Here is a 26,069-nt window from a genome sequence, read left to right on the forward strand (position 1 = left end):
AGTAATCCCGGCCCTTGTTCCTGAAATAGTATCCTAATCCCATGTGAGAGCCTGGAAATAGCAATAAGTAGCAGTTGATCAGTTGTTGGCAACTTGGCTGTATCCGGTATTTTGCGGATGTTGCATCATCTCCAGGTGAGAAGGTTGCACCTCTGACGTGGTCCTCATATTCTTGTGTTTTTTATGTTCAAAGAACCATAAAATCCGCAGTGGCATGAGTTCCACTATCTCTTACAGTTATGATCTGTTAGGAATCAGTCTTCGACTTTATTACTTTAACCTATACATCATATAACCATATATCTTCCTTTTAAATTTTTGTCATCATTCTGCTATAGCTCCACGTTTTAGAAATATTTGCACGGCGCTGATAGCGCTTTATGTTATCCTACTGAGCTGTAAAAAATCCTAACCAATGTTTGTTATAAGCTGCTGATCTCACCTTAATTAGGCTGATAATGTTACTAGATACATTCTATCTTTACATATATAGGTTTTGCACTCTGCGAACAAACGAAAAGTGAGAAATGAGAATATATTGCAAGTTTTGAACTCTGGATCTCCAGCAACAGCAACTATGATACTATATGCACCATGGATGCAGCATTATTTCTTTTCTTTGAAGGAATTCTAAATTTATGAAGGTGAATGATTCGCCAGAGACTCTTAGAGATTACCACTTTGTTGGTCAGATGTCTAAAAACTGTATATAATATAAAGCACGCGCAGTACTACGTACTCCATGTCCTTATAATTTATCATGATCACTTATAGGTAGTACAGTAGCACTGTTGTTTATCAATTATGATTACTTATATGTAGTTATGTATGCACATCTAATCTAGCTATTATGATTACTTATAGGTAGTAGTAGTACTGTTGTCTGTTAATTATGATAACTTAATAATAGGTATGCACATCTCTCTCGCATGTGCGTTTGTGTGCTCAACTGCTCACACACTCATACTCGCACTATTCTTCAGAGCCTAGGTCTTTGATCGTAAACATCTGTTAGCTTAGTCCATCTCAGAAAACCCTATATATGTAAGCTTGATTGATCAAGGTTGAAAACCCCATCTATAAATAGATTCCATACCAACTACTTGTCAGCTCACTCAAAAGTCTAAATGGCAACACCCTTCACCAATAACTCCATCCTTATCCTTCTACTCATTGCATTCCTGAGTTTCAACCAAACCCTAGCCAGCCAGAGGTCCTGTACTACATCCCTAGTACTTGGTCTGAGGCATGCTCGGAGTTCCATTCGGAGTCCAACATCCTCCGCTAACTCAAAAAAGATACCATCACAAGTCTTAGACTTGATGGAGCCACTGAGGGAAGTCAGAGATGGGTATCTGATATCTCTCAATTTGGGGACACCCCCACAAGTCATTCAAGTTTATATGGATACTGGTAGTGACCTTACTTGGGTTCCTTGTGGAAATCTCTCTTTTAGTTGCATGGATTGTGATGACTATAGAAACACTAAACTAAACCCTACTTTCTCTCCTTCAGCTTCTTCTTCATCACTTAGAGACCTATGTGGTAGCCCCTTTTGCAAAGATATCCATAGCTCCGATAACGCTCTCGATCCATGCACCATGGCCGGTTGCTCACTCACTACCCTTATTAGGGGAACATGTCCTAGACCATGCCCTTCATTTGCTTATACCTATGGTGCGGGTGGGGTTGTCGTAGGGACCCTTAGTAGAGATACACTAAGGGTTCATGGATTTAGTAGCAGTAACCCTAGCAATGTCACTAGTGAAATTCCCAGTTTCTGTTTTGGGTGCATTGGGTCTACTTTTAGAGAGCCAATTGGTATTGTAGGGTTTGGTAGGGGACCGCTTTCCCTCCCATCGCAACTAGGGTTCCTACAAAAGGGCTTCTCTCACTGTTTCTTGGCCTTCAAGTATGTAAACAATCCCAACATTTCAAGCCCTCTAGTTATAGGAGATGTTGCTATTTCTTCTAAAGAAAATATGCAATTCACTCCAATGTTGAAGAGTCCCGTTTACCCTAATTACTACTATATTGGTCTGGAATCTATCACGATAGGTAATAATAGTATTACACAAGTGCCCTTAAGCTTGAGAGAGTTTGATTCACAAGGTAATGGGGGCATGTTGATTGACTCAGGAACCACTTATACTCATCTTCCTGAGCCATTTTACTCGGACGTTCTTTCAGTGCTCCAATCAGTGATAACATATCCTAGAGCCAAGGAAATGGAGATGAAGACTTCTTTTGATCTTTGTTATAAAGTTCCATACACAACCAATGCTTCCTCAGATAATCTCTTTCCTTCAATCACTTTCCATTTCTTGAACAATGTAAGCCTTGGATTGCCTCAAGGCAATCACTTCTATGCTATGGGACCTCCAATCAACTCCACCGTGGTGAAATGCTTGTTGTTCCAAACCATGGATGATGGCGATTATGGGCCGGCCGGAGTGTTTGGGAGCTTCCAGCAACAAAATGTGGAGGTCGTGTATGACTTGGAGAAGGAGAGAATTGGGTTTCAAACAATGGACTGTGCTTCAGCTGCAGCCTCTCAAGGCCTTCACAAAAGATAGTGGGATGGTAGTTCTTGCTGTGTTGTGCAACTGCTTATCAGCAGACAGAATACTGTGAGGATTGGCGGTTGTGATATTTGAATTCCTTTTGCTTTGTGCCTTTATCTTTGATTTCCATGCTTTGTTGCCCTAAAGAGATAAGAAATGAGCTGGTTATATTCCCATAGCTTGGTGATAGGACGGAACAAACTGAAGTGGAGCAATATAATTAGCAATGTTCTATCTATTATAAAGAAAGTATTCAAGTTTTCTTTGGCAATTGTTCCACAATATGGTGATATATATATATATATATATATATATATATATATATATATATATTGTGTGTGTGTGTAGATCTAATTAGTTGATAACATAAGAATGTGAATGGTATACCAAGTTTCCCAGAACATGGGTTAATTTCAAACTTACTGTTGTATTATCATCAAGAAATGAGTGAAATTAGAATCAAGTGATAATTAACAAGTATTAAGTTGACAAATTTTCTTAAAGTAATTTGGAAGATCATATGTATCTTCAAGTACTCTTGAACATTTTGGTGATTACATATGCTGATGTTAATTATTGGACATCAGTAATTAAAAAAATTCTTTCAATTTAATTTGGGAAGTTCAAGTACTTTCTAAGAGGCCATTTATTCCAGTACAGATGGATGTGATGTGCCCATGGCATGGTAAAAGTTTCTTTTGATCGATGATCCCAAATTCCCAACAGAGAAGTATTTCATGAAGAAAACCATATGAAAATTTTTTGCTGGAGGAATGAATAATTTGAAGAGGAATTTAAATCAAGGTCCAATTTCGTAGTTTAATAGTGGATGCAGTCTGGTCACTTTTTCTTTGTTAAATCAAGGTCAAGAAAGGAAACAAAATTAAATTACCTAATTTTACGAAATTTTCAATATTATTATTTTTAATTTTTCAAGTATTGAAATTTAAATTATTAATTATATATAATCATTCAAAAAATTATGAATAAATATAAAATGAACATAACTAAACAATATAAAACTCTGTGCAACCGGGCAGCACATCAACTAGCTAGTATAGCTTTTGATTATGATAATTGAGACAGGACCCGCCCCGGATTTCACCCCGAAATCCGAAGTGGCCCTGCGGGGCCCACTTTAGAAGAAATTCTACCAAAAATTTGGCGGAACTTCCCCTAAAAGTAGGCTACCCAAAACCTGTAGGAAAACATTTACACTTCTAAATCATCCATCCTTATTCTCCTGGAGCCACCCTGCTCCCCAAATCAACATCAATCTCCAATTCACAAAACACATATCTCAACTTGAATAACATAAATCCCATAAGTAATCAGAGCAATTCAAACAGGAAGGTATATGAGGAAAACCTAATTCAAAGGCAGATGCGGAAGCCATGCTGCTGACTATGCCTCAATTTCGTGTACGCCCGACCTCAACTAATTCGCCTGCAAACTGGGCATTTGAAACCGAAGGGCCCAGGGGAAAAGTATTGGAAACACGTTAGTGTGAGTGGACAAAAATAAACAATTCTAAACGAAAGAGATTTTATACTTTTCCCATTTATTTCCTTAAAAACTCTCGATGCATGCAATGATTTAGAAAACAAATCACGAGAAGCTCCGCTCAAGAAAAACCGACTAGCCCCGCTAGTCAGAAACGACTGAGAAAAAAGATCGAAACTCCAATACTCAACAGGATAAGACCAACCCCGCTGGTTACACGGAAATCAGACTAGGCCCCGCTAGTCGAGAAATGATAGGATATGGGGAAGAGATATCACCATACGGGAAATGGAGCCTCCCAGGCTCTACCTACCCTCAACTGCCACTCACACATAGATTGTGCGAGGAGGAGAACTAATAACCTCAACTTCCACTCACACATAGATTGTGCGAGGAGGAGACCAAATGACCTCGACTGCCACCCACGTGAGGAGGAGAATAAATCACCTCTACTGCCACTCACCAACACAAAGTAGGTGAGGAGGAGAACAAGCTACCTCAACTGCCACTCACCAACACAAAGTCAGTGAGGAGGAGACCTAATCACATAACCCGCGTATGGTGAGGAAAAAATCATCGAAAACCAGTAAATCCATGTAGCTTCCCCACATTTCACACGAGATAGAAACCATGTATTCAACGACGTGACCCCGCACGCCAAGATTACTCTCAATCTCAAAATGGATAAGTGAGAAATAGGAATAAATCGACGGCGTGTCCCACACGCCAAAATATTCTCAAATCCGTAACCAAAACCGGAAATTAGTAAAAGCAAATCCCATTTCCAACAAAAATCTCTCAATATCTCCAAGAAACAAACCAAATCCAAAATCATTAATTAGGCACTCCCAATGCCAAAACCGAAAGTCGAAAAATAAATGAGAAAAATCCAACTCCATCGAAACTCATCTTGAAAATCTTCCAGGAGCTTAAATCGGCGATTAGAAATATACTTAATTCCGGAAATTACCTCAGAAATAAGTAATTCGTCAAATAACATTATAAATCATAACCAACCTTTGAACTCATTATTGAAAGCAAAACCACGATATAAATCGAAATCAAATTCCGAAAATTAATTCATTTGCTCAAAATGTAATATGAATAAAACTAGAGCATTATTTAAGAAAATAAATGCATGCATCAATATTTAAAAATAAAAGTCCACTCACAGTACTATTCCGACGATCACGCATTCGTGTTCCGTCATCGAGCAATAGCTCGGTACGTCGTCCTTTAAATGATCGAATCGAACCGGTGAAGAAAACCCAGAATTCCAAGAACCCTAGAATTGGGTTTCGATCAATTCTCCCTCTACACTGCAAATCGGACTGCAAGACCTTAGGGGAAATGATCTATGTCAAAAACCGAACCTTCGACGGTGGTTGGGTGGCCGGAGAAGGCCGGAATCGCCGGAAATCGACGAAAGTTCCGATCGGCTACAGTAAACTTCACGGCTCCAGATCGAGCTCCTCCGGCCGAGTTACCGAAAAATACCACCGCAGGCGTGACAAGGAGGAGGAGGCGAGCCTACCGGTGCCCGGATTCCGTCGTGGATCGGCCGGAAAAGGAAGAACTCGGAGGAAGAAGAAACCGACCGAAGAGGAAGAAAGAGTCGGGGGAGAGGAGAGAGAAAAAGCTGGGGTAGGGGGGTAGGTTTCCCGAAATGGAAACTTACCCTGGTAACTCGGCTATTTATAGAAAGTTACCGTGAACAGTAATCATGAACAGTAACTTTAATCTTTCGCTTATAACTTTTGCATACGAGCTCCGATTTTTACGTACCACATATGCACGCGCTCGGTTTAACGTCCTCTACAACTTTCATGAAGGAAGTTTTCTCAAATTTTGACCCGATCAAAAAGTCAACTTTTAGGGCCACTAAAGTTACCGAAAAAAAGTAAAAGTAAATCGAATTGTCGTTTACTGTCCAAATGACTAGTAAACCGGTGAATTAAGATACGGGATGTTACAAATTGTAACAACTGGTTGAACTCCATTCCGGAGTGCATCCGAGACATTGTACAACAGGAGTCCCCTCCTCCTTGATTCAATAAAGTTCAGTTCTGTTTTGCCTTCAAAAAAAAAAAACAATATAAAACTCCAAACTTAAAACATCAAGTCAACCTAACCACGAGGTATAATTAAAGAACTTGAAATCAATTTACCAAAAAGTATGCAAGCATGAGTGTTTTACCTCATACAGAGGCATATATTTTCACATCGCAAATATTTTCTCTTCTAGTATAAACCTAACCAAAAGGTAGAAAGTGAAGAACCCAACATGGGCTAAATACAAATTACTACCCTGTGGTTTAGGTCCAAAATCAATTCAGTCCCTGAACTTCTAATTTCATCAAAAACACCCCTGCACTTTCAATTTTGATCTAATAGGTCCAATTTGTTAGTTTTTTTACAATTGAGTTATTTAACTTGTTAATATGGATCATATATGACCTATGTTTTATGATGTGGTGTCGAGGTGGTCTGCATTGTCAATTTAGGAGTGAGTCCTACTATTAAAAATAAATAGTTTTTCAACAAATAATCCAACTATTTGAAAGAATATTAACGAATTGGACCTATTAGATCAAAATTGAAAGTGCAGGGGTGTTTTTGATGAAATTAGAAGTCCAGGGACTGAATTGATTTTGGACCTAAACCACAGGGTACTAACTAGTATTTAGCCCAACATTAAATCAACCTAACTACAAGATATATATAATTATAGAACACAAAATCAACATAAAAATAATATGCAAACTAGAATGGATTGGGTGGGAATTGGGCTTGGTCTGCGGCCCACTATCTTTGTTGGGCTATTTGTCTTTTGCTAGAATGGATTGGGGCTCCTGTGCTTTACTGGTATTGGATCCAGGACCCATTCTATGGTATCTGTTCGTGAAAGATTGTCTGCTAACATGGCCATGTTTTGACACCCTTGGCCGGCTTCGATCTTTAGGTGGAAGAGTGCCCTCAATTCTGCGCCAAATTGACTTTTATCAATTTGTGCGTTGGATTTGCATGGGTAGTCAAACCATCGACTACTCAATTCACTACACGACTGTAATTAGGGGTCATCATTTGGCCCTTCGGCCCTAAGCCCGCCCGGCCCATAGGGCCGAAGCCCTACCCGGTCCTTGCATTAGGGCGGGCCGGCCCGACCCTTTCTCAAATAGGGTAGGGTAAGGGTCATGCAATTGAAACCCGGCCCGGCCCTTCGGCCCTACCCTTTTGAGCCCATTAGGGCCAAGCCCGGCCCGGCCCTCTAGGCCCTACCCGTTTAAGCCCTAATAATTTTCTATTTTTTCTATTTTAAAAATAAATTTCTTTTTTTTCTATAGCATACAACTTATCTCTTTTTTGGTAATTGATTTCCTCAGCTTTATTTTCTTTAATTCTTGTTTCCTTTGTTAAATAAAAATTAATTTAGAGTTTTAGAAAGATAGTTAATTAAATATAACCACATTAACTAATATTTATAAATGTTATAACTTATAAGCTAGTTAATTTCAATATATATATATATATATATATATATATATATATATATATATATATATATTAAATACGATCAACAAAAAACAATGAGTATGACCATGGAGCCACATTTTAAGGAAAAAAGAATAATGTATTTCTTTTTGTTAAACAAATTAAAGCCCTTTTAGACCCATTTCAGCCCTATTTGGAAGGCCGGCCCGACCCGGCCCTTTTGGCCATAGTGACTCGGGCTTTTCGGGCGGGTAAGGGTTAGTATATTTAAGTCTCGGCCCTACCCTACCCGGCCCTAAATTTTGTTGACTTTGACTAGGCCCGGCCCGACCCTACCCTATGCCCTAAAATTTAGGGTAGGGCCGGCCCTAGCCCGGCCCATGATGACCCCTAGCTGTAATCAGTAGTGTAAAATCAGCCATGTGTTTCAATGCTGTTACTCTTGCCTTATTTATTCTTCCTTATAATCTGATGCAATTTTTGCATCTTTTCCTTTCGTATTGTTTATTTTGGTTATTGATGTATTTTTGCATCATCTCATTGTAATCTTTCAATTTCAATACAGACTGACCTTAGTTTACTCAAAAAAAAAAAAAACCTCATATAGAGGTATCATTATTTTCACCTCATAAAGAGGTAAGTTTTTCACCATATATGTCTAAAGCAAAGGTAAAACCACGCACTATACCTCATATGCAGATACATAAACAAAAATTATATTTATAACAAATCATCAATCTATTGATAAGAGAGAAATGGTTCATGTAAGAGAGTAAGTCAACAATTTCAATACACACACACACATATGGAATAATAATATTTAGGACTAAATTCTGCTTACTACCCTGTACCTTCAAAGGTTCACCAGTTCAGTCCCTGCACTTCTAATTTAATCAGAAAATTCCTTGCACTCTCCAATTTCATCAAATCGATCCAATCCGTCACCACTTCGTCAATTTTCGGGAAAATTTTCCAAACTACCCATCTGCATTCACAACACTGACGCGTCGGCGGGGTGCCTAGCGATGGGTAGTTTGGGAATTTTTCCTGTGAGAAGGTCCCACGTCAGCATTTTAACAGCGAAAATTGACAGAATAGTGACAGATTGGATCGATTTGATGAAATTGGAGAGTGCAAGGTCTTTTCTGATTAAATTAGAAGTGCAGGGACTGAACTGATGAACCCTTGAAAGTACAAGGTAGTAAGCAAAATTTAATCCTAATACCTCAATGGTGGTGATAAGAAAGACGAGACAATATTGATAGGAGATGAGAGAAAGAAGAAGAAGAAGGAGAATGAGAAGAGAATGAGGCAATATGTAATAGGCAAGATTAAGGAAGAATAATGTCTTATTATATATAGATTTTTCTTTTGAATTCAATCAAGAAACTAATAATATAAATTAATGTCAAAATATTAAATTTGCTGAGATTACATTAAAACATATTGCAATAATTTAGGATTACAGTTAATATATTGATGGGTGCAGCTATTGCCACCCTATCATTTACTTTGTTCACCCTACTTGCTCATTACACCCTACATTTTAATTTCAATTATTAAATTTACTTATCTAACCTATTTTGCTTTCCAGAAATATCCTTATATGACATATCCAATTAAAAATAATTTTTTTTGTAACTAAAATCTCTCATTTAATTTATACCAATAACAAAACTAAAATATATTAAAGTTTTCTAATAAAATCATAATATGATTTACTTCCATTTTTTTTTCTTTCAGTATCAATGTTCGTCTATTTCAATCCATATCAAAAAATTAGTAAGCTAACAACCAAGATTAGTAAGTTAACAACTATGAGCGATGAAGAAAAAATTGATTTTTTTTCGTGTTTTAATTTTTTATTTTCAGTGTTCATAAAGAATATTGCAAAGATTTTGATAAAGTTAACACTAATTTTGTAAATTGAATAACGAATTAATCATGAGGAGAGAAAAAAAAAAGTAATAAATTCAAATTTGGGTGGAGAAGAAGATTAATGTTATCCAATGAGAAATTAAGTCTTTGTATTTAATTAATTGGTTATGTATTTAGTTTTCTTTGCAAATTTATATTTGAGTTAATTACATATAAGTGCATATTTGAATGTTTTTTTAGCCATAAGGCCACCAACTAGTTTTTTTCCCTCATAAGGCCACTAGATTAAAAAAGGTGTTATATTTTGGATATTAAAAACCAACATATTTACATAAATGCCACTAGAGTACAAAATCAACAATCATTCTCTCTCTCCTCTCTGGCGAGGTCTCCGGTCAACTCCGGGGGGTCTCCGGCCGAACTCCGGCGACCACAAATGCTACTGTCACTAACACCAAAAGCTACTGTGACTAGCAACAAAAGCTACTATGATAAGATTCCCGGGCAACCTCCGGCGAGGTCACAAAAGCTATTCTGGTGAGATTTCCGGCAACCTCCGGCGAGATAACAAAAGCTACTATCACCAACAACAAAAGCTACTCCTTACCAAAAAACCTATGCTCCCCAAAACGAAAAGATATTATCCCCACCAACAAAAGATACTGTCACCAATACCAAAAGCTACTCTCATCAGCAACAAATGCTACTCTCACCAACACCAGAAAACTACTCTCTCCAACAGCAAAAGCTACTTTCACCAACAACAAAAGTTACTGTCACCAACACCAACGAGATACTTTCACTAACATTAGAGAGCTACTCTCACTAACATAGAGAGCTAGTAACATAGGTACAGAAAGCTACGATCACTATGATGGAAAACCACTATAATAGTTACAAAGAGCTACTTATTTGAAAGAAAAAAAAGCTATTGACATTAGCTTGAAAATATACTAACATAGACACATAAAGCTACTATCACTATATTGAAATGCCACTAAAACAATTACACGGAGCTACTAACTTGAAATAATGAAAATGAAAATAGAAGCTATTGACATCATGTTGAAAAGATACTAACATAGACATAGAAAGATACTATCACTATGTTCAAAAGCCGCTATAACAGTTATAGAGAGTTACTAACTGCAACAAATAACATACAAGAAATGGTTCATTATTCATCAATCAAAATACATCACAACACAAGCAATACCAAGACTTCATATGTCCCCTCCCCGATTAGAAGAAGCAATTAAAAGCTATACAAAACACTGACAAAAAGAAAAAGCAATTGTTGATCATTGATTGTTGATTCGTAAGATATTCAAACAAAAATATAGAAAATCGATAGGGAAGAAGCATAGAGGAGTTTAGTGGACAGTAAGACCAAATCAATTGTTAATTGTCATATCATTACAGCCAAAGCTAAGAGAAAATACGTCAGTAGAGCACCATCTTTATACATCAAGCTTTCTGTCTGCAACCTTTAATGACTCTTCGTAATACTGAGTCACTTGGTGACCATGACCTGTAATTGCTACTGAGTCGGAACAGCAGCAATTGATTCAACTCACTCCGAGTCGGTTTCCGCCGAGTGATGACATCAACAACATCAAAGATTCACCAATTCCGAGTGAAGATAATTACCGATATGAAATCCTTTAAAAACCAGAAGGAACAAAAAAAAGAAGAAGAAGCATAAACAGTCCTATAATCTTTCATCCAAAACTCAATTCCAGAATTGAAGCCATTATGAACAATCGCCCAATTTCTAATCCAATAAGCCAAATCTCTACTCTGATACAGTGAGTTACCTTTAAAACACGAAGCACATTGCTTCCGGAGTAGCTCCGATTCGACTTCGAAACAGTAGCCTCGAACTCTGCAACGTCGACGGTGAGATTCTGAGGGAGAACATCGGAGAAGAAATTGGAGACTGTGGCATTGATAGACAACTGTTCGATTTGGAGCTAGACTTGGAGGACGGAACCGTGAAGGGAGGGAGTCGTCAAGGAGCCTGAGACGGAGATGTGGTCGGTGGAGTTGAGAGGAAGAGGAGAGAGTCAAAGATCCCGTTCAAGTCGGCGTCGTGCGTTGGAGATCCAGTTTGTGCATCGGAGTTCCAGTCGCGAAACGACGTCGTGCGTTGGAGATTCAGTTCCAGTTCCGATCGCCGACGTGATGGTGGAGAGAGGGAGTACTTCGCCAGCGAGAGAGAAAGGGAGTATTTCGCCAGTGAGAAAGGGGGAGAGAGAGAGTGATTAATCTCAGAGGATTTGATCGGGGGAAGAGAGAGGAGAGAGTGATTAATTTAATATGAAGCAGTTAGTCTTCTTAATTTCTTAGATAGAAGGGTAAAATCATTAGGGTAAGAGAAATTTGAAGAAGCAAGTGGCCTTATGTGTACGAAAAAAATTAGATGGCCTTATAGCTAATTAAAGTTTCAAAATGACACTTATGTGTAATTTTCTATTTATATTTTACAAAATTAGTGTACTTATTAGTCATTTTGCACTTGGATAATATAGTCTTTCAATAATTCAAATATTTGTAGGGTGAACTAAGAAAACGGTAGGGTGACAATAGGCGCAAAAGATATTAAATAAGGGTATATTAGGAATGAAAAATTTAGGTGTTAGAGTCCGCAAAATAGAAAAGGAAATAAATCTAATATGACAGCTGAGTCATAGGACCGCGATTAACAAAAAAAATTCATCCGGACTACAGTCAATAGAGGGTCTAGATTTTGGACTTTAATCAAATTAACTCGAAACAGGAGGAATTTAAGAATAGAGCGAACAGCAGCATGATGGGGAAAATTCATCGTCAGATATAATCACCAACGAGAAATATGTCAAAAATGTGCCAACTGCCAACGAGAAATTCGTTGGTAAAGAGTTTTCTTAAATTCGGTTGATATTAGAAGCCAAGGATAACCAAGGCCAACTAACAACCAAGCCACCAAGGAGAGGATTCAGATTTGTTAATGCTTGGAGAATTCGGATCCTCTTCTTCACTCTTAGTTAACCTTGGTTATCCTTTACAGTCTTCCCGGCGGTCGACTCAAGGGTTTACTAAAACTTAAAAAAAGAGAACGTTCGGATATCTCTATTTGTGGACCAACAAGAACCAATTTAAGGATCTTAAATCCTTACTTCTTCTGTCCCAAAAGACATAAAATCCTTATTTCTTGATTCAGTTCTACAGATGACCTCCTTTCTTTCTTTTTTTGGTCTGATACAGAGGACCTCTTTCAAGGAACTTGATTCATTTCACTGCATAGGTTTGCTGAAAAAAACCACCGCCCTACCAATTCAAAAATATCCATCATGTCGTTTTATGTTAGAGACATGACTTCATAGTTTCCACTTTCCACTTAATGAATAAGCAATAACAATACCAGACCTTGCAGCTCAGAGTCAGCATGCCAGACCATTTCATTACATGAAATTAAACAGTCTCCATAAGATTTTCACACCTTGTGAAGGAAGGTATCTAAGCAAACTGCATATACAAATCTGAAAAAATGTACACATACATGGGAAACTCAGTAGCTGATACATCATTTTCCACTGTGAGTTACGCAAGCTATTATGGAAATACTGAGCAGGCGGTCACCAAAAGCACCACGCGATCTCTATGAGCAACAAGACGAGCTTGCTACCCTTTCAGAAGGTCTATCCATCAGAACCATTCCTGCAGGGTTCTGCACAGGCTGCACTCGAGGCAATCTCTTTGCTGTACCGAAAACAAAAGTAAACCATGAATCAGATAACTGAATATTTCAAAACAAATCTGCAGAAAGACTTGAGTCAAGCCACTCCACTTTTGCGGGTATATGCATTGCCTTCTAAAAATTAAAAAAAATTTAAAAAAAAACCCTAAACTGAATTCGAGTACTGCTGAATACTAAAAATAAAAAATAAAAAATAAAGTTCTTTTCAGGATCAGGGCCTATAGACATGATTTCAAAATAAATCCCTGACTAAATGACCAAGTATCTAATTTCGTACTAAAATTCATTTCAAACTTTTCCTTCAACATGCAACAAAAAGCTTAGGGTTCCTCCTGAAGGAAAAGTTACCTATCTCATAGAAAATGTCATTGACATTGTCTGAAGTTTTGGCAGAGGTTTCGAGGAAGAAAAGGCCATTCTCCTGGGCATATGCTTGTGCCTCCTGAAAGAGCAACAGCATTCATATAAAAAATATGCAAGTTGGAAAAGCATATAACAAACAGACTATATTTCAATCAGATTAGTTCAAAAAGTTCACCAAAGTCTTTTACCATCTTGTGCCTGGAAGTTTATCCAGCTTTTTCTATATGTCCATTATATTTTCAATCAACTCTTTTTAAAAGCAGACAACATAATCAATTGGCATTCAATAAATAGTAATTGAAGTCTCATTTTTTTTCTTTTGCTTCCTTTTTATTTACTGGATACATAAATTCCACAGAATTAAACAGTTGCTGATGAGCATAACCATTGTTCAAGCAATTTTTTTCTGTAGATTTTAATCACAATCTCATCCTAGGAGCCAAGACATCCTAGAATCAAAAACTGACCTAGAGAGGGAAATAAAAGAAAACACACAGTAGACACAATTTTCCTTCAAGCCACAATTACAAGGAGAAGATCATGGCAAAATCAGAGTTCATGCAGGGACAGAAGCATGATAACCTCCGGTTCCGAGTATGACATGAGTTTGGAGTTGATCATTTTATTTATCTATTTTAAGCAATAGTTAGTCATTTCACTTTTTCTTTTCCTTTTTTGTTGCGAGTAAAGGGTGGATACAGGAACAGGAGCAGTGACATAATTACCATGAGAATGAGACCGTAAACTAGAGTCCAAACATTACTATGCAAAGAATGAAACTAAGCATCTGAACAGAATTATTTTTGATATTAAATTGCTCTATTCTTGAAGAATCAAGATCACAAAAATTTAACACAAACAACCAAGAGCTGTATAAAATTCAACCAGTAAGCAGGATAAAGAAACAGAAAATGATAATTACCTCTGCTGCCACTTTCCTTGACTCTACCAGATCTGCTTTATTCCCAGCTAGTGCCATGACCATATTTGGATTGCCTTGTCATAAGAGAATGACCCAAATAGATAGAATTAGCTATATTGAAAGACGCAAACTCGCATAAAAAGTTAGTATACAGAGTGCACCACCTAAACAAAACTGAAATTAAAGTTATAGCCCAAGATTGTTTAAAGCAGCCAAGGACTGAGTGAGTTTAGCCAGCAAGAAAGTGTGAGCAATACCTTGTGATTTCAGTTCCAGCACCCATTTTTTTGCTCGCTCAAATGAGGCCTACAAGAGAAGAAATAAAGTTGAATTTCTGTTTAAGGCATAATCAACTAGCAGAACTTGGACCTTTCCACTTTCCCTATATTCAACATATGAAACAGAAAAAGAAAATTTCAAATGATACTTAGTTACACAGAAACAATTTTCAGCTCGGGAGGACTACAATATTTTCGTTGTTTTAACTTTTATTTTTCAGAACTAGGGGAAAACTAAAATCCTTTTTACTATATTAAACGAAAGCCAAGACAGAAAACATAAGGCCAGCTATTCAAAATGTCAAAGATTTAGAATTAACTAATGTAATTGCAGATTGTAGTGCAAATTCATTAACTTAATCCTTTAAAATAGGTTTTGGTGCTGTAATCTACACTAACGAGTATGACAGAAAGAAGAGGTCTATTTGAATGCAAATACCCTAGTGAGGAAGGTAGCAGCTTTAGCCTCAGACCTCAAGGATCACTCTGCTTTCTCAAAAAGGTCAAATGCCTCACCCTCAACTTCACCATCACCAAAAGATAAAGTTTAGATACATCTAGAACTTAAAGAATGTGGATAAATGGACTCACTTGGTTAGTTAAATCATACACAATTATTGCAGCAGCAGCTCCTCTATAATACATTGGCGCCAAACTATGGTACCTCTCTTGACCTGCTGTATCCCAAATCTCAAATTTTACAGTTGCGTCATTTACAGCCAATGTTTGCGAGAAGAAGGCAGCACCAATTGTGGATTCCTACAGTATCATACAATAAAAATCAATATCCTGGAACAAAAAGAAGTTATAAAAATCCCAAAAGTTTATCGTAGACCAACCAACCTGAAATTCAATGAACTGTCCTTTAACAAAGCGCAACACTAGACTAGACTTTCCAGCTCCAACATCCCCAAGAAGCACCTGCAGCATATTCTCCAACGATCACAAAATGCAACTTTCAGAAATGAAGAAAACATTAAACTAAACAAGTAGAGGGTTTACACACCTAATATAGAACTAGATTTGCCTACATATTAGAGAGACGATATACCAACGAAACAACTTCCGAGCAAACATTAGCCCAGATTTACGGAACATACAAACAAAGCCATTATAATACTTGTTTATTATTCTCAGATACCTTGGGGGCACACAACATCACAGACAGTCCACGATAACAACAACACAGAACAAGGCTACGAAACATAATCAACTTTCCGATAAGCATCAACTATCAACCTCACATCAAATCCCAGAAACCCAAACCCACAGTTGATCAACAATCCCAAACATAGTCCTTATCCAAAGACCCACAATTACAATAAGACTCATATTTTCAGGGTTTTAAACCCTTACGATGCTAAGCTAGATCATCCACCAAAACCATAAAAGAACAAAACTCAGAACCAAATCAGACCCGTATCAGATAACGACACTAATCGACGATCTAAACCAAACCCAGATCAGAATTCTCATCGAATTACAGACCAGACCGATCAAAATCAAAACTTGACCACAAACCCACAATCGGACCAATCAGAATCACAAAATTGAAAACAAAGCAAGCTCAAAAAAAAAAAAAAAAAAAAAGGGGTTTTGGGGACGGACCAATTTGGCATTGATGTTCTTGTTCCCGGTGGTGGCCATGAGAGTAATCGATGCAACGATCAGAAGAATTGATCGGAATTGAAAACGTTGACGAAAAGAATGTTAGATGAGAGCTGAAGCAAAAAGGCGAACAAGGAAGGATCCTAAAGACCGAGTAGTGCCAACAAACTCTCTCTCTCTCTCTCTCTCTCTCTCTTAAATGTGAACAAGCGATGATTGTTTTGTATTCTTTTCGGTCTGGTCTGGTGTCTCTAAATTATATTCCTATGTTTTCCGCGTGGCTTGTAACGTAAACTTGGACGGGCCTGGTCTGGTGGCCGCCCATCATTGTGGACTTGTAGGATGGGCTTTGACGGTAGTCTTGGGCCCAATGTAAGAGTCCAATTTACTATTCTTCAAGTTCGGTTGAGGGATGAAACTTTTGTAATGGCCGTGGGGGACAAAACTGCAGTCGGGTTCGGAACGCCACTACGGTCTATATTGCACTAGCAGATTCAATGGTGCCCCGTGCCAGCTTCGAAGTCGAACGGTTTCAATAAATTTTTTCTTTTCTTTTCTTGTAACTAAAAGACTATAGTAACGACAACAAAACAAAATAAAAAGGTTTGGGTGCAAGTTTCGACTAACTTGTATGATGGACTTTTTCGGATCTACTACAGGTATTTTTCTTTTTTGTTTGTGAATGGCTGAAAGCAGACGTACATGTTTGCACCTGATCAAGCTTATTTCCAGAAACAATGATATTTAGATATTCCCTAGTTTGACATGCAATAAAGATATTGTTCGAAAGAAACTACTACTAAGTTTCCGAAATTTCTAAACTCCACCATTAAGCACATAAAACTCTATATATAGAACTTGGTAACGGAAAAGTTCAGTAAGCGACTTTAAAACCTATATTCTTTGTTGGGAATGAGCAATGAGGAGGACTGGCAAAAGTAGACAGGACTATTCCACCTGAAAAAGAAACAAAGGAAAAGTCAGATGAGAGATTTATGAACAGTGATGAAGAAAAAGGGTAAACGTGTGATGTTGCTGTTAATCACGGCATAATATGCGGGTAGCTGAGGTTTCTTAATCCAAAGATTGCATTTTGAGTTATAGGGTCTGATATTGCATTACAAGATTATAAATGGTCTTTTTGCCTACAAGCATGAACTTCTGCATTGCAGGTGGACTCTGCATAAATTCATCGATGATTTGAACGCTCTAAGCATGGATTTTCAGATGCATTGGTGGGGGTAATTTCCCAACTTCCAAGTTTCATATGCTTTGCTCTTTTCTATATCTCCGTTGCATTCTCTTATCAAGTCCCGGCCCTGATGATAGTTCAAAGCTTTGGATACTTTTCAATTTCTCTGCAAGCTAGAGCTAGATGGTACCTGATCAAAGTGTAGATTACTACTGTTGATGTGTGTAATTACACCAAAAGAGAATAAAGTTCTTTTGTAACACTCTGTGGCTCTATGCTTCTTCTTTATTCAGCTACTCTATCTTTCCTGTAAATCACAACTCTTAACTTTTGGATTTGCCGCTAACTAAACAATTAAAAAAGTAATTGATCTTCAACCCCATGTTCTATGTTGGGAAGGAGCAATGAGCACTGAGCGTCTGAGCTGAAAAAAAAGAAGAAAAAGAAAAGTGGAAGAGTAGTTTAATCATAAAAGAAGCAAAAGGGTAATGCCACTGTTTTCATATGAAAGGAGGCAAAAGGCTGAAAACACCATTAGGCCATTATACATCTCCAGGCTCTCCCTGTGATGCTCTTCTCCACAGGGAAAAAAGGCAAAAGCTTTAGTCCACCCCCTCCCTTTGTCAGAGGGGCTACCCCCAATTAGCCAATAATGACCACTCTCTCCCTGTCCTCCTTCTTCCTCCTTCCTCCTCAGTCCTCTCACAGTCAGACCAGAAACACCAACTTTTGTCACAGAGCAAGAGAGTCCAAAATCAATGACACAATAATATCAAACAAAGATGATGGTGGCATTCTGGTAATTAATTGTACACAATGGCATCCATCCAATCCAGCCTCTCTTGATCATTGACTGGTCTCCCTTTGACCAGTCTTTTGGGGAAGCACTTGTGTCTCTGCAGTTTTTGCAGGTACTGCTCAGTACTCAGCAATATTTCTGTACCCTCATAAATGATACATCAACAACTCTATTCCCCACTTTGGAGATTCATATTATACTAGTGCCTCTGTCTTGTCATTTTTTAACTTGCTTTTTTCATCTACACTATATTTTACAGAATCTAATTAGCTTTTTGAAAAAATTTGTATGTGTAGTCAAGAGCTGAGGCCTGAACAGCTGAACTGAACAGATCTTTTCTGCCTCAAGATCTTTTATGAAATATTTCAGATCTTCAACCCAGAGAAATCAAAGACAAGGTCAATTCTATGACAAGAATGGAATCTTTAAACTTGAACGACAACAGAAATAAATAGAACAAATTAATGGGTTTGTAATTAAATTATGTACAATCAACCAAATGGGGGGGGGGGGGGGGGGGGATTGATAAAATGCCCTGATGATGATGATCTGATCTCTATTTTATCTCAAATATAAATAGAAAATTATTGTAATTAATAATTAAGAGGATGATAATGATAATGCATGATGATCACTTCACTTTGGAGCTGAAGATTGGTTGCTGTTGGAAGCCAAGGCATGGATGGAATTAGCAAGTTTGTTAATGGCATCAACAAGGCCATTGATTCCTTGCCTGTTGATCTCAGTTTTAGACTCTTCAATCTGAATCCTCCTCTCATGCAAACTCAAAATCTCTCTGTGCCTCCTCTCTTCACTCTCCTCACAGCCCTGAAGAGCTTCTGCAATTATGGAAGCTCCTCTGGAAATAGCAGTGCCCAATTCACTTGAGGTGCTTGCACTCATAGTCCCACTGGTACTGATCCCCTGCTGCTGATCTCCACCTCCACCACTTGCTCCTCCTCCTCTCCTCCTCCTCTTGGCTGTTGAGTCTGAATGCTCACTTGTATCAGAATCTGAGCCTTCACATGTCTCCACAAAAAAGTATGATACACCAAATTAACCAATCAATACTAACTGATCATCAACATCATTTTGTTCATTATTAATTTATTACCATGCAACCAAGCCAAAACATAAAAAATAAAAAATAAAAAATTATAAAAAAAATTACTACTCAAAGAGATCCAAGTACTGCCGCATTCACCTTCTTTTTTCAGCAATATGATCAGAAATAATATGGATTCCTTACATTTACTTTTTCACTGGAAGTACATTGCTAGTGCAGAAATTGGGATTAAAATTAATACAGAAAACCTTTATATTAGTGCCAATATAAATTGTTTGTTAATGTGTTTGGAAAAAAAATGAAAAATGCACTTGATAATAAATGAAAATGAAAAAGCAAGGATTGTCTGCAAGAGGTAGAGAGAGAGTACCTACTGGGGGAATAGGTTGAGAATATGGAAGAGGAGGTGGTGGTTGAGCTGCCAATGGTGCTGGTAAAAGATGCATTGCTGAAATTGGTTGTGGTTGGATCAGGTGCTGTTGCAGCACAGGAGGAGGAGAAAGCACTGTAGACTGATGGATGCCACTAATTATGGGTCTCTCCACCGCATATCCAATGTTGGGGTTGGGACTAATGGACCCAGAAACAGAAGCACCACCACCACCGACCACAATTCTACCCATCTCTCTCTTCTCCACCACCTCAACCAAAGCCTCATAAATCTGAGGCACCATATTTGTGGGCAAGTTCCTCTCCTTCCTCTCACTCTTCTCAAGCTTCCAGTAAGATGCCAACTCCTTATTCTCTCCCACCCCTACACTTCTCTTCTCATACTCCCTCACTTTCTTGTAGTCCCTCATGAGATTGTCCCACTTGTCATTGCACTGGTTTTGGCTTCTCAAGCACCCTTTCTTCCAGCAATAGTCTTCCACCCATTTCCATCTCAGCTCAGCTGGTTTGCTTATTGATCTGGGGGTCTGATCAGCCCCATGATCCCCACTACCACTACCACTACCACTTCTCTTCATTATTCTTCTCTCCTCATCCATCTTCTTTGCCTCAATCAGAACCATTGTCTCCCCCACTGTCCAGTTCCCTTTCCTGTAGTCCCTCATTACAAAACTGCCACTGTTCCCTCCTTGAATTTCGGCCATTCCCAAGATGCATGCAGCACATAAATATAAGAGAGAGAGAGAGAGAGAGAGAGAGAGAGAGAGTCTTTAAAGAAGAGGAGGGAAAGAAATGGTGTAATAAAAACAGGTTTTGATTTGATGTAGGCTTTGTTTTCAAACCTCCAGTCAAATCTCACACTAATGAGATGGATAATTTGGGTGCAAGGACAATACAAACATGGGTTTACCTTGAAAGGATCCAGAGCCTCCAGTCAAATCTCACGCTAATGAGATGGATAATTTGGGTGCAAGGACAATATTAATGGGTTTACCTTAAAAGGATCTAGGGCTCTTAAACATGAATGTTGATGTTGACAAGGTGAGCTATATAGCTCCGCAGTCCATTTTCTTATTGTTTCTTTGTTGTCTTAAAATTTTCAAACCTTTTTGAGGGGTTAAGGATGGATTTGCATTTGCACACCCTTTGAAAATCTTCTGAGATTAAAGTTCAAATCTAAACCTACTTATTTAAACCACTACTGCTCCCCACAGTGAGGAGAGAGAGAGAGAGTAGCTAGCATTATAAGAAAAGGCCAAGCAAATCCATTCAAACTGACATCAACAAACCCCAAAAAATTTTCAGAGAGATTGAAAGGGGAAAAAGATGAAGTTCTTGCTGGCATTAGATTACAGTGAATGCATGACTACCACTGCCCTCCTACACGTGTTGTAGCCTTCCATCATCACACCCGTTCGAATTGCACAATTTCTTTTCTCTTTTTTCTTATACTATGCTTTGAATATTGCAGCTAAAATTAATCTTCTTTACTAGGATAGAAATACTTGCTACTCTAGTGTAATCACTGGCGGACTTAGGATTTTAATTTTGTGGGGGCGAGGTTTTAGTTAATATGTGTTGCATCCAACGAGTACAATGAAATTTAGAAAGAATGTATAATTAATGTATAAAAGTTATAATTATGTGCTGAATTTCATTTTAAGTGGGGCTGCACTTAGATTTTTATTAAACTTTTTCATATCATATATGGTAAGTATGTTAATTATACTTAAGTTTGCAAAATTTTGAGTGACGGCAGCAGCCCCCATTGGGGCTTGGGCATGTGCTAGGTCCGTCAGTGAGTGTAATCATCAATGAAAGATATGCAAATATCAAAATGCTACCATATATTTTTATTTTTTTTTTGGCGAAAAAATGCTACCATATTTTGGAGTTTCAATTGTAAGCACTCAATAAAACCGTTGATCATAGACGCGGCTTAATTGTTAGCAATATTCCATCAAACATTTGTTACTGACTAAACCTGGAAAAACATGTATACTTTTATGATAAGATGACATCCAAAATCGATAGTATTGTGATGCAGTACTACTACGTACATCCCACATTTTGTATGACTAAATATAGCAGACTACTCATTGGCTCAATATATATAATAACCAAGTTCTAGCAATGATGATTTGAGCATTGCTCTGCATGGTGGTGCTGAAAAAGACTTAATTTTTTTTCCTCATGAGATGGAGAAGATCTAGCTAGCAGAATAAATCTACATCAAAAGCCTACAAAATACTAAGAATCCTAATCATTTAGATTTAGTTAGGTCTCTTATTTTAATCCCATGCTATACCATGCAATGCAAAGGAACAATAAATTAATATAGAAAACCCTAATCCGACTTAATTTTACCAAACAGCCCCAGCACTCGTACCCTCCATAGAAGAGGACAGTTTTGTTCTTTATGGGCAAGACAGGTGTCAATTTCGTCTTTTGAGGACACGAGAGGGTTGGGTACACACGGTGACAGGGGTTACTTTGACCCAAGTTTGACCAATGGAGGACAATGTCCCCAATGGGGCCGCGAAACACCCGACTAGTCCCTTTCGTTCTATCGTTTTGGACTGTAGCCTGCACTTTTTAGAGTACACAGAAGGCCCGAGGGCAGTACTGTCATTTCAGGCGGGGTTGGCTACATTGGCATTTATGTTTTGAATGTGATCTCTATTGGCTATGATTCAAAATTGGGGTCCCTGGTGATGAAGATGGTGACTAGGTGTGAGATGTCCACTCCAGAAATATATTTATCAGAACCCAGATTTCCCTCAAAAACAGTTCCATAACTTCCATTAATAAAGCTTGAATTTACTGTGCATTAATTCGGAGGCCATGGTGTAGACTGTAGAGGCATGAGCATTGATTGGTGATGGGTGCTGGTGAGTTCTTTCTTTTGTTTGGGTGCATCAGTGGTAGAGTTTCGGCGCGCACATGCCAAATTAACAAAACGAGCTGAATATCAGAGCATCTTTAGTAATGCTAGTCATTTTTGAGTTAACTTTTAGTTAAAATAGCTAAAAAGTTATTTTGGCTAGCCATTTTAATAATACGTCTGTATCAGTACTCTCTATTTTAGCTAATTTTGAGTATATATTATTTTTTAAATAAAGATTAACTAGTTTAAATGTATTTATAAATTACATAAAATAACCCAAAATGAATGTTTTAAATTATAGAGAGTCTCATCTCGCTCTCTATATTTAGGAGCGAGATAGCGAAAAGTTATAATGGAGAGCCACTTAAGAGTCTGGTGCAGCTGCTAAAATATATAAAAAGCTAAACATGCTCTCCAAAATAACTAAGGAGCAAAAATAGAGAGTCTGTTAAAGATGCTCTCAGGGTGTTCAAATTTAACTTGATTTACATCAAGCTTAATTGGTTGTGTTTGAGTTTGGCTTATGAATCTTATTATTTGAAGCTTTAACTTGGCTTTTGCTTGTGTGTGTGACAAACTATAAGTGACAAGCTTGTACATAGGTTTGGCACAACTCATTGACAAATAACAAAGGAATAATGCGTGCAACCCTACGTTTTTCTCTTGGTAAATTATTGTATCATCTCTAGTTAGAGAAATAGTAATGGCAGTTTAATTAGCACATGGTGTAAACTCGAAATATGCGGTGTGGGATTCGGGTGAAGGGTGGGCATAGTATGTTGTTGTTTTCTTAAGTTCGAGGAGATACAAATACTCGCGAAAAGTTTTGCCAGTCAGACTTTTTTCTTCATATCTTAAAGTGGACTTGATTTTTTTTTTTTTTAGAAAAAAATAATAAGGGGAGTTTCTCTCAAACCACACTCCCTCTGAATAGTAAACAATTATTTTGTGTAGTGCTTTTAATTTTCTTCCAGAACTATCCTTAGTTCTTCACTTGTTTTCCCATTACACCAAAAAAAAAAAAAAAATCTTCTTTTCCTTAGAATTTGGTTCCCAGGCTCGCATACTTGGCCTCTCTGTTTTTTGTATTTGCTATCGTCTTTGTTTCCATCAGGCCTTTATTGAAATTTCATCTTAGATAATAAAAAAAATACTTGCAAAATAGAAAGAGAATTCTTAAGCAGATGGTATGATCCAAGTTGTCCAGAACCCTTCTGGCTACACATACACAAAAGGAAACAATTTTCATGTATCAAATTCGATTTATAATTGAGAGGAGAAGATGGTCTTGAGGGTTCACTTGCTGGGCTTTCTTCAAAGGATGGTGAATGAGGATATGAAAATGTGAAGACCCAGTTGGAGTTTGGTAAGGGAAGAATACTTTGGACATCGACCTTGTAGGCTTATGATTGATGAAAGTACTAATGGTTGCATAATATATAAAACTTGATAGGATGTTGGGCATATCAATTTAGACGAGATATAAGGAAGAAGTAGAAATTCAATTGATAGAAAGATGATGAAGAGAGGTAGAGAGAGATGAGGAAGATAAAGACAGAAGCTAGAGTTTTGCCTGTTGGAGAGAGATTAGGTAAAATTTAAGGGTAATTATATGAAATCAAAATCAATACTAAAAGGGTGCAGACGGTAGGAGTGGGAGTGCAAATTTCACTCTCCAATAATAATCATATGAAGAGATGGGAATAGATCTGAAAATTTGTAACCAAACAAATAAAGCTGAAAATTTGAAATTTGGTAGGAAAGATTTGGAGGGTGAGAAAGAGATCAAGTATGGGCCTAGGTGAAATTAGATTCCTTAAAAGCCCAAACGGTTTTGTCAGCCTAATCCAGAACAAACGTTTGCTGGGTAGGGCCTTGTAGGTTTTGTTTACAACAAGGCCGAACACCGCATCTGGGCCTCAACATGTGTTAAAACCCTAATGGGTCATATTGATTTGAAAATTGAAAGTATTTTTCTGTCCTCAAAAGGACAATGAAGAAAACTTCAGAAGTTTTTATTCTTTCTCACTAGTTTCTTTTTCTTTCTTTCTATTTTTTTTTTGGTGAAGTGGAAAGCAACTTTATCCTCACTGATTAGAAGACTTCTGTTGTCTCATAAGCCACCGCAGTCTGGAGCATATTTTGCACAGCACAAAAACATGATGAAATTGACGTTTATGAAAGTGAATGATTTTGTCTTTAGGACAGAATTCAACATTTTCATGATGTTCTCTTATTGCATTGATTAAAACCTAAGTAACATACTAAGTTACCAACCATACATAACTTTTTTTTATGGCTCACCCTTGATGCATGCAATCACCGAGCAATACCAAAACGTTCATATTGTCGCGATTCAAAATCGAAGAAAGGCAAGTTGGAATTTCTAGGTCAAGAGGTGTCATGAGTCATGACTGTTATTACGAACCTCAATCTTATCGTATTAACTTATAATATTAGATAAAGTTTCAAATTTCCACTCTTTCATATAAAATAAAAAGAAGAAGAAGAAGCAGTTAATAAGTTTCAGTTCTATTTAGCTCATTTGGTAGGTGGGCTTGGGTCACCAAATTATGAAAGATCTTAAATTATATTTTTCACAATCTTACTAAGTACAACCTCATTAATTTTGAATCAGATTCTATCTTTTAATTTGATGCCTTAACTTTAGAAAAATCACAATGTTGGTCTCTTGAGTAAATACTTCAATGTTTACTAAACCTTTTAAATGAACACCCATCTCAACTAAACTTCAAGGCCGGCTTGAACAATTAATTTCGAAATGAATTCTCACCAACATAAAATGTCCTTTAATAAATGTGAGCATGATTATTCTGCATTATTTTGGGAAAGTTGAGTGGGAAGAGATGCCAATTTTGTATAGAGGAATGCTAGCAATCTTCCCCTCCAACCTTTCCCTTTCTATCTTTCTCATTCATTGCATGCCATGTGTATTCCACAATTAAAATACAAGTTTTCACTTCCCCTCTTTACCCTTATTTAATTTCACATGCATTTAATTAAGTAATTAATTTTAGCTTTTCAACTTTTTTTTTTCTTTTGTGAATCCTTTTTATTTGCAATTTATATACTCTTGTGGGCTTACATACGTAAATACGTACATATTGCAAATATGTACATATATATATTTAAGAGCATACTTCAAATTTTTTCCCAAAAAGAAAAAAGACAGAATTGAAACCAAAAAAATAGCCAAACGTTTGCTTTACTTATTTACATAAATCAAAGAGAATGTTAAAAAAAAAAAAAAACATTTGCAGCTGCCATGTCAGGGTGCTTTATCATTTCATTTTTTGTTTTTGGCTTTTGTGGGTTTTATATAAAAAAAGATGTTAAAAAAGTCTCAGTATTATGGAACATGACCAAA

General features: G+C 37.3%; 3 protein-coding genes across 5 annotated transcripts; 1 reads left to right on the forward strand and 2 right to left on the reverse strand.

Moving 5' to 3' along the window:
* The first annotated feature begins 1,114 nt into the window (after nucleotides 1–1,114).
* On the forward strand, nucleotides 1,115–2,756 carry LOC133728043 (probable aspartyl protease At4g16563). The gene has a single exon (XM_062155462.1). It carries the CDS (start codon nucleotides 1,128–1,130, stop codon nucleotides 2,574–2,576), a length of 1,449 nt encoding a protein of 482 aa, XP_062011446.1. The 5' UTR covers nucleotides 1,115–1,127; the 3' UTR covers nucleotides 2,577–2,756.
* A 10,039-nt stretch (nucleotides 2,757–12,795) lies between these two features.
* LOC133728944 (ras-related protein RABF2a) lies at nucleotides 12,796–16,577 on the reverse strand. The gene is made up of 7 exons (XM_062156402.1): nucleotides 16,348–16,577; nucleotides 15,583–15,660; nucleotides 15,331–15,498; nucleotides 14,719–14,767; nucleotides 14,462–14,535; nucleotides 13,525–13,618; nucleotides 12,796–13,178 (listed from the first exon to the last, which is right to left on the reverse strand). Exons 1-7 carry the CDS (start codon nucleotides 16,384–16,386, stop codon nucleotides 13,078–13,080), a joined length of 603 nt encoding a protein of 200 aa, XP_062012386.1. The 5' UTR covers nucleotides 16,387–16,577; the 3' UTR covers nucleotides 12,796–13,077.
* Nucleotides 16,578–18,858: 2,281 nt separating this feature from the next.
* On the reverse strand, nucleotides 18,859–20,807 carry LOC133728943 (uncharacterized). Of its 3 annotated transcripts, none has more exons than XM_062156399.1 (2): nucleotides 19,779–20,807; nucleotides 18,859–19,367 (listed from the first exon to the last, which is right to left on the reverse strand). In XM_062156399.1, exons 1-2 carry the CDS (start codon nucleotides 20,496–20,498, stop codon nucleotides 18,975–18,977), a joined length of 1,113 nt encoding a protein of 370 aa, XP_062012383.1. In that variant the 5' UTR covers nucleotides 20,499–20,807; the 3' UTR covers nucleotides 18,859–18,974. The 3 variants fall into 3 exon arrangements, with proteins under 3 accessions (XP_062012383.1, XP_062012385.1, XP_062012384.1); XM_062156401.1 differs by having other exon boundaries at nucleotides 18,859–19,327; nucleotides 19,775–20,807; XM_062156400.1 differs by having other exon boundaries at nucleotides 18,859–19,357; nucleotides 19,775–20,806.
* Between the last annotated feature and the right edge of the window lie 5,262 nt (nucleotides 20,808–26,069).

This window comes from Rosa rugosa, chromosome 2, assembly GCF_958449725.1.
Source record: "Rosa rugosa chromosome 2, drRosRugo1.1, whole genome shotgun sequence".
NCBI lineage: Eukaryota > Viridiplantae > Streptophyta > Magnoliopsida > Rosales > Rosaceae > Rosa > Rosa rugosa.